This window comes from Aspergillus novofumigatus (genome assembly GCF_002847465.1).
Source record: "Aspergillus novofumigatus IBT 16806 chromosome Unknown P174scaffold_3, whole genome shotgun sequence".
Lineage (NCBI taxonomy): Eukaryota > Fungi > Ascomycota > Eurotiomycetes > Eurotiales > Aspergillaceae > Aspergillus > Aspergillus novofumigatus.
This window is the reverse complement of record NW_020194276.1, coordinates 97,441-106,716: the sequence shown is the minus strand read 5'-3', so window position 1 is coordinate 106,716 and position 9,276 is coordinate 97,441. Positions and strand designations below refer to the sequence as shown.

The 9,276-nt window shown below is 40.4% G+C and overlaps 3 protein-coding genes across 3 annotated transcripts; 2 read left to right on the top strand and 1 right to left on the bottom strand.

The window, feature by feature from the left end:
- Positions 1-2,114: 2,114 nt before the first annotated feature.
- Positions 2,115-2,372, top strand: P174DRAFT_367073 (uncharacterized protein; the record flags this gene model as incomplete). The annotated part of the gene is made up of 1 exon (XM_024822146.1): positions 2,115-2,372. A coding segment is annotated over one exon (258 nt), but the record flags the coding sequence as incomplete, so codon positions are not given.
- Positions 2,373-5,007: 2,635 nt separating this feature from the next.
- P174DRAFT_458455 (uncharacterized protein) lies at positions 5,008-6,778 on the top strand (the record flags this gene model as incomplete). Its single annotated transcript, XM_024829667.1, has 10 exons — positions 5,008-5,091; positions 5,116-5,202; positions 5,354-5,384; positions 5,412-5,482; positions 5,540-5,633; positions 5,730-5,816; positions 5,898-5,951; positions 6,105-6,193; positions 6,317-6,418; positions 6,629-6,778. The coding sequence occupies 10 exons, from the start codon at positions 5,008-5,010 to the stop codon at positions 6,776-6,778; spliced, it is 849 nt and encodes a 282-aa protein (XP_024683421.1).
- A 2,015-nt stretch (positions 6,779-8,793) lies between these two features.
- On the bottom strand, positions 8,794-8,961 carry P174DRAFT_366860 (uncharacterized protein; the record flags this gene model as incomplete). The annotated part of the gene is made up of 1 exon (XM_024822137.1): positions 8,794-8,961. A coding segment is annotated over one exon (168 nt), but the record flags the coding sequence as incomplete, so codon positions are not given.
- Between the last annotated feature and the right edge of the window lie 315 nt (positions 8,962-9,276).

Here is a 9,276-nt window from a genome sequence, read left to right as displayed (position 1 = left end):
TCTCATGTATATTAGCTAGATATACTACCAGGAATCCATAATGTGTTCCATGTTAGCCTACTGTGTCCTGCTGTAGATGACCCCTTCCCAAGCCAGCTGAATGGCGACTACCAGCCACCTGCAATGCTAGTTGATGGTGAGGACGAATATTGTGTGGAGAGGGTGCTGGATGAATGTGAGAGACGCATTGGCTAAGGCCGCCGCCATGAGTATCTTGTTAAATAGGTAGGGTATGAACGCCCCATGTGGGAGCCGGTGGCTCACCTTGCTGATACTGCCGCGCTGGACGAGTGGGAGGAGCAGCAACAACCCCAACAGGGGAAGGAGGGTAGTGTAGCGGGCAGGGCCCGCTGGGTGCTCATGCTATTCAACAGCCCTCGCGAGGTCTTATCCAAACTGGACACCAGCTGTCAGTCACGTGACTTTTGTACTAACCAATGTAATAACCCGCGCTATCACATGACCCAAGCCTTCCCTTTTGATGTCCGGCCATGATGCGCCCCTAGTTAGACTTCCTAGCGATTTCTTACCATCCAAACCTAGGTCATAGGTTGAACCGGCTTCTAGCCCGTGACACTAGCTCCTTACTAGTTCTCAGGCTCCTTAGTGGAAGCTGCAGGTCTGGCTATTATTTATTCTTTCATGATCTTAGTTAATAGATTATATTGTCATCTCTAACTGTTGGCGTTGTTGGCACGCGAAGGGTTCTTTGCAAGAGGAGGTAAGATCAGTGCTTAACATGAAAAAGAACACATTTGTTGCTGGATCTTAAACCTTCTAATAAAAGAAATGATGCAGGAAGTGATGCTTAGTTTTATATAATGGCACTGCTCATATTCCAATAGTATGGTAGTATTTTGATAGAATCTAAGCATAGAGAAGAGGGGGAAGAAGTATGTACATAGTGGGGAGATATGTAAACAGAGGGTGGAACAGTATAAACAATCTAAACAGCCCTGGAGAGGTAAGCGGTCAAGATGGGCAGAAAGCTCTGTGTAAGGAGGTCCGCGGGGAACATGGTGACGGATTGTCACACTCTGTAGCTCAAAATCTCAATTCCCAACTGGGTGACAGCCAGTTCACTTATCAGGCATGAATTGCTGAGTTCAATTGTGAGCTACTATAGAGCAAGTTACCAACTCGTATTAGCGGCTGGCAAAGCGAAATATTGCGTGGCTGCCGATACTAAGGTGAATTTTAAGACAATTACATCAGGTCCTGATTCGAGAATTGCGAGCTCAGGATTGAACTACGATATTCCTAGTTTCATAGTGAACTACGGAATGCAAAGTTTTAGTATCTATATGTTATTGGTTAGCGGGACGCGCTATTTGAGCTAGTTTGAGCCATGAAAAATAGGCCGAAAGTGCCTCAGCGTAAGTCCCAGATCTTCTATTGGCGAAAGATACCGAGATTAGCAACCAAGGTATATTCTCTGATTTACTGCGATAAAAACAGGGACACTGGTAAAACATGGCTTGTATCCATTGTTGAGATCGTCACCTTTGTTTCGATGGAGGTCAAGATCACAGGTGGCTGGCTCTCAGCATTTTTCCCCTGCTCTGCTGTTGACTTTGATAGCCCAAGTTAGCAATGAAGCGCGCTTCAGGAGCACGGCGTTGCTATAAAGACGCCAGCCTTGTCCCAAATACTCACCATAATTCGGCATAGACCAACTCAGACTTTTGTTGAATCCTCCTCCATTTCTAGATCGCTGCATGATTACTTCGGCATGGCTTGGTGTAGGGCCATACTTATTTGCATGCCGTGGTGGCAGAAGCTCACGGGGTGTAATAGCACCAATGATGATGGATAGAGTAAAGATAAATAGGCTCTGTTAATTAAGAAGGCGCCCACTGTTGAAGAGATGACAATTGTGAGTACTTTTTGTGAGGTTGCCTCCAGCCATCTAATGCTTCCTTGCGCAGACCACCTCTGCTATGTACATCAACGGAAAAAAAATCATAGAGCAGGTTGTCTGGGGGACTAAGCAGATTGATGACCAAGGAGACACCTGCATTAGTAACTGTGATTTAAACAGCACTGCGGAAACCAGACATTCTGGGCTTAGCTCTGTTAGCCTTTCAGGCTAAAGCATAATTATCGAGGACGTGAAGGCCCTGGAAGAGCCTAAACTCTTTGCTGTTCACCCTCCTTATATTGATGACTCAACCAGTGAGCAGATGGTCAGACTCTACTATAAGCTCCCAGTAAAACTCAAGGACCTTAAGATCATAGGTCTTGAATCTGGTATTCTAAAGCCTAATGATGATTCAGTTAAGGCGCGTGTTAGCTATCAAGGACAGGATTTTTGGCTACATTTTCCTATTTCTTATGTCAAAGATCAAATGGTCTTAATGAGTGCATACTGAGTGGTCTGACTTCTTCATTGTTGTTATTTTCTTTTGCTGGCTGCTGGCCGCTCCGTGTTATCATGGTATTATATGAAACTGATAGTTCTATCTCTATAATAGAGTATGTCACAAACTACTTTCATCCCTGACAAGAACATAAATAGGTGTCAATCTGCTGAGAAGAGGATGACATGAAATCAACTTCATTTAAGCAATGGTTCCCTTTGTATATGTTATTATTGGTATATGGATGGGAACTTTTCTTGTCTTAGTTGCCCTGAACGCCTGCTTTAAGAAGCACATTGCTGATCCTGAGTCCTGTGCTGCCTTTACTGGTTATCTTTATAAAGAGTAACATGGATTCTGTATGTCCTTCTCTGGGCATGGTTATGGCCCCCAGTACTAATATATTAGATGGAAATAAGGAAGCGGCAAAATACAGGGGCAGGAAGGGAAGGACTATTCTAAGGAAGAAGGATAAAGAAGAAAATAAGGGTGTAAGGGGTCTAATGCTCATTAGCGTCCACTGGCTGATGGGTTGTAGTAAGAAATAGGTGTTCATACACTCCAAGACATCAACCCTGCTGTTATGAGGCCGCCATTAATCTACTGGAGAGCTGGAGAAGCGCTGAAACATGATTGGGATAAGGAGTCACCCAGTTTGCGCCTTTAGTGGCCGTGCTGTAGCTGCAGGATGGAAGTACTAGTAATAGTCTGTTATATTTATTACCATGAGTCTTGCCCTGAGTGCTTATACATGCAAGAGTGAGATTACAATGTTGATTAGATACACAGGCCTTGATACTAGGACTAGTTACCACTAAAGCAGTGCTCAACTATAACAGTGGCGTTTAGTACTTTATTATAGCTAAGAAGAGAGGAGAGTTGCTACTTCTAAGTACTTTAGAGAGGTGCTCCTCCCACTACTGTTGCTTAGGAGGGAAGATACTCTATTCTTAACTAAGGACTACATGAATTTAAGTTCATGCAATCATATAATCCATGGCATGCAATCTATGTTGTATTAGATGCAGGAAGTAGGATAGAGAACTGAAGTATTATACTAGATTCATGCTAGCAGGGCAGAGAAAGATATTATACACTACTAGAGCCCCTACATGACTTCCCTGTCTGCAGCTTGTCATGCATATATTATTTACATGTGCCATAAAAACCTAGGTAGTGGTAGTCCAGAACACCCTTTACCTCTAACCTATCCCAAAATCTCCAGCTATCCTTATCCACTTGTCTAAGCTGAATGAGTTATCAGCTACCATTCGCTACGCACGCTATACAGGGCTCCCCAGATAGGCTGTACCAAACTAGAAGGGTCATTGCTGCCAATCAGCTAGTCTTAGGATTAGCCAAGGATTACACTGTATAGCTATATAGGGGATTGCAAAAGCCATATCCAGACTCCAGTCCTAAAAAAAGTGAAATAGTAAATAAAAAAATAAATAAATAATAAAAGTCCCAGATGCTGCTTCTACTTCTATATTTAATTATTATCTAATACCCCAGAGGCACAGGCATTCCAATCTCTTATTACTAACACTGAAAGACTGCCATTCCCCCATCTTTATGCTCTAATACTTCTTCTTCTCATGTACTTTCTCCCTCCTTTAAGATCTTGAGTGTTCCCTTGAGCTACTAGATAAATTCTCAGCTGTTAGTCACTAATTATCTCTTCTTTTAACTTGACTTTGTGACGCCATCCTTATTTACTGTACATATCCCCAGAGCAGAAACAAAGAAAAGGACTAAGCAGACTTAATCTAATTCTAACTTTGCTGCAGCCTGTTACACCTACCCATCTATATGCTGAAATTAGTTACTAGCATCCATCTTGTAGCATCTTCTACTTCCCAGGCCGATCTTGCTTATTTACTCTTGAACCCTGTAGGGTGTTTGGTCTCTGTTCTCAGGTGCATCCTGTGAGTAGTATGTCATTACTTGTCACGCATACTACCCCTCTCAACTCTGTCTGATGGGCGTCAATCTGCCTCAAAATAGCTTATCTGCCTTTAGAAGCAAACTATAGCAGATGGTGGGGTCATGGACTCAAACTGCTGTGCTAGCTTTTACTTCTATCTTAATATTCTTATCTTAATTTTAGGACTTTCTTATTACTATATCTTATTTCCTCTTAAGCCTTCTGGCATGCTGCATCTTTTTAAGTATTAAACCAAAGCTAATCAGTAGCATTTACTTGCTATTACCCTACCAGACCTAGATTACTGCAGCCTTATCACCATCTCAGATCACCTTGTTCTGATCCTGTTGGAAGAGCATAAGACCTTTAAGATAATATATATTACCGCCATTGTAGGTGTAAACTTGCTCTGATCCTGACAGCATTTTTATGTGTTGAGCACTATCTACCTCTTAGTAACCCAGTAACTGTACTGCCTGATAAACATCCAACTTGAGATTATCTAAATAATACACCTGCTTAAGGAAACCTGCTGTACCTTATTAATATCAACCTATTAGATTACATAATGGTGTTCAGCGCACCTGCTCCTGGGGTGGGCTCTAGTAAAAGGCTAGCATCATATATATAGGATGATGTTAATAGCTAGGATAATGTCCTAGTAAGTAATACTAGTATTAGAAAGACATATATAGAGCTAACTCATCTCCTACATAGCTAATGGGTCTATCCATGTATTTATTAATTAACATCCCTTACGCCCACTATGCCATGATCTATCTAGATAATATAGGCAGACTTAAGGTGACAGAATCTCTATCTATCTAGAGCAAAATGGGACAGTTTTCACCCCTAAAGTCTCTGAAAGATTTATGGAAATCCTTGGTGCTAAGATTTGGGTATCAGTGCCCCATGGTTTGAGGTATGTAAACCCTCCGCGCACAAGTATGATATTCTGGCTAATCTTATTTAAACAGTGCTGTCAGGTGCCAGTGCTGGTGCTACACTATATAGCTATGATCCTTAATAACTGCTTGGTCACTCACCCTACCATTAAAGTAAGTAGTGCAGAGATTCCCTAGCCCACTCTATATATGGTGTGCCGCCATCCATCTAGTTCTTAGGCTGCGTTGAGGAAACGCCCTCTTGTGGATTAGTGGATAGGGTTGGGCTTAAGATCAGTAATACTCCTAAAGTCCTTAACTACTATGAAAGATCCTTGATGCACTTCTAGCAGCTTAACTATTATTAGATTGCTAAAGTATTTATTAAGTTCATTAAGCTAAGAAAGCAAGTTAAGCACCCCTATAATAGATGTAAACCAGGAGACCCTTATAGTAAGGAGGGTGATTTAGAGAGGATAAAGCCTGAGTAGTGGCCTACTAATGTGGTTTATAAGGAGCCTGACCATCTTTAAAAGGATTATATGTGTACCCCTATAGAAAATCTGCCATATCAAGGAACTTTACTAATAGATTTAGAATGCCTGTCTCTGTTAATCTATATCATCCGCAAGCTCAGAAGATTTGGTATTACTATAGATTAATTACAGGAAATTGCCCATGATTACAAGCAGCAGCTTACACAGCCTAATAGATTCTAATTCTTAGACAAGGTCTTCAGAGTAAGAAGGATGGAAGAACACTATGAAAGAGGAGAAGTTGGTAAGTAGCATCTTTTTATAAAATTTATTTTAACAGCTGCTGATGAGCCTCCAGATGCTAAGATGATTGTATATATTATTAACTAAGAGTTGAACCTGAAAGAGAAGGATACCAACTCTAATGTGTATCCAGACCAGAAACATAAGTAAGAAGATGATAATGTGGATGAGGCACTTCCTATTTACTACTCTAAAGTAAACTTAACTAGCCTAATATCAAGCTTAGTTAAATATATGGGTATAGTGGCACTAAGTGGCCTAATAAATATAGGAGATAATAGAAACTAGTTATCTCCTTTACTAGAGTTATTAAGCTTTGGTGAGACACTCTAAGATAATTAAACCTTCTTTCCTATAACCTCTAAGTATACTAAAGATTATGCATTGCAGCAGATGCTTGGAACCCCTGTAATAATAGTGCTTATTAGCCCTAATGAGACACCTGCTGCTTTTAATTATATGATACAGGTGCTTATCACCTCCTCTGCCCTAGAGCAGATTTCCTACCACCACTAAGCACCCCTGCCCATGTAGTACTCAGCCAGCTTTAACCCTTAGACGCCTTTATTCTGATATAATCTCTTCAACCTAATAGAGTATAGTATTGCACCCAGTCACACTATATCTTAGACTACTATGTCATATCAGCTTCCCATGACCCTAATATCTTATCTCTAGGAAATGCCTCACATGGCTCACAGCCTGCTGAACCTACCTTATGACAGATCTTTAAGCATGGATGGCATGAGCATAAGAGGCCCTTCTTTCCATAGAAGATCTTTAAGTCATCCTTGTGATCCATCACAGCAGGCTCCTAATTCTAGCTGATGTGGCCATCCTGACAGTTGGGCTCAACATAGACCATATGCATGATCTTAAATAATTAATCCTTAACCACTGTTTTGATCCTCCTGCAGCCTTGGAGTTTTGGATTACTAATAATTATTTTATAACTTCCTTTCTGTTTCTTTCTCAGTCCCTGACTTTATTATTAATGCAGACTTAGCCATGCGGCCTATTCCACATTAAGTAACTGCCAGGACACTCTGTGGTTTATATAGCAGGTATTATTAATGAATTCCCTAATTCTTCTTTGTTTAGTATATATACTCATTGCTTGTTCTATGTTTGAGCATGTCTTTTTCCTTATACATATGTTCAAAAATTCTGTTGGAGATGGCGCTAGATGGCATGATGTAAATATGGCTGATGTTCTTATGCTTATTCATTTTACTTTTTCTCTTAATTATGATTGAACAATTGGCTGTGAGGTGTTGCGAAGCTCATTTTCTTTAGACGCCAATCAGCTAAATTTAGTAATCAAAGTATCCTGTAGTTATGTAGATGACAAGTATGACCTTGCCATATATTCTGGAATGCAGGAGGTGGTCAAGCCTTGTGCGCAGGGGCCCATGGTCAGTCAATCTCTGTGTTCATATAGATTATTCCAGCTATGTTTTAAACTAACAGTCCTGCGCACTCTTGAGCAGGTAGAAGTAGAAATTGAAGTTATCTTATAGCAAATCAAAAGCCTGGATTAACCCAAGCTGTTAGTTGTTAGAAAGATTATGTGCTTCCAGCCACTCCTTGGTTTTTGAATATTACCAACGCTAGAGTACTGCATGGTACTTTTAGTCATAATAGTAGTCAAAGATTCCTGAAACGGCCATTCTCTGTTAATACCCCTCTTAAACCAGGGGAAGTTAGAAGTCCTAGCAAAATAATTCTTGATACATACGTTGAGATTGAGCCATTGCAAGTAATTATATTACCTATGTTGCCGCCCTTTTTCATTTTAGACACTAATTTCTTAATAACGTCTTAATAACTTCTCAATAACTTCTTAATAACTTCTTAGTAATATATGACAAGTTTCTGGTCAACTTCTCAGAAATTACCTACCACTGCTTTAGAAATGGCTTACCTAGGTTAAAATAAACACACCATCCTAAAGCACTCAAACCTAGATGACGCATTTGTAAGGCTGTACAAAGTCTCTAAAGAGGTGAACATCCTCCATCAATTTGCTAGAAAACAGTAAGCAGGACTCATCTCTAACATAGTTTACATCATGAGCACTGAGCAACGCAAGGGACCATTCCAAGATTACTAGAAGTTCCTACATAACATGCTCAAGGCAGCTAGACGCAACATAGTCACATTATGCTCTGGCAGCCTAGGGAAATCTTAAGTTATTAGTCTGGGCCCAGGGGGCAGGACAGCTTTGGTGAAGTATATTACTGATAATAGAAGTTGTTTAGATTGCAAACCACTATCATCTTTGGCTACTCTGTACAAGGTTCCACGCGCCGCAGAGTTATCTCTTAAAGATTATCAATATCTGATAACAAGATCACTGAAGGTTCATTTCAATCCTATCTAGTTCTTAGGCAACATTAATGTATTCAGGCAACTGATTCCAGGTTGACAAAAGCCAGCCAAGACAAACATCCAGATCCTTTAGTCTGTGAGCTAATTCAATATCTCATAACCTAAATAAGAATTCTTCCTTCATCGCGGAAACCTATCTTCCTAACTAAAGTATGATTTCTCTGCTCTATCATACACTGCTACTAACAAAGTGTAGACCACAAGAATTCTAAAGGTCCTACCACTGTACACCTCAACCTTGCGGTAATTAAAGTTCTACAAGACATTGTCAAAGAAGGGCATGGTGACTAACTACAGATTATTTTCCCTAACCTATTTGTTTAGCAGCCGTTCATGCTCATTCCACTAGAGATAGTGAGTAAGATTATGCAAAAGTATACAGTATAAATAGCTTAACCAGTTTCCTGGTCACTTCAGCTACTTATAAACTTTACCTGTAAGCCTTCCATACACTAGTAGTAGAATCCTGGGTTAAGAAACACCATTATAATATCCCCCTCCATCAATATTAAGTTGTAGGTCTTTATACAGACATTTCCCTTCAAGATGCTGATAGTTGCATCCCTTTTAACATGCCTGTTGATGATAACAGCCATTATATGGTCATATGGTCCCCATACCTAGAAAGGATCAGGCATTATCTAATCTCTATTTTCCAGGCCTGCCCCCTCTATCTCTGCATCAATGTATTTAGTCTAGTAGAGGTTAGCCTTCATGACTTTGCTAGTGAGCTTAACATGTACCTTATTCTTATATGTCTCCAAGAGCTGTCTATTGTTTTCTGCAATGCGCGCAATGCTTTGTGTATGTAATCTGTCCATAGTATATTCAAGACACGGAGTTAGCGCGGATGGATATAAAAAAGGGCCTGAGAATACAATAATTAACTGTTTAACACCACCAGGTAGTGAAGGTTTCCAGCCTAGCACTCTGAT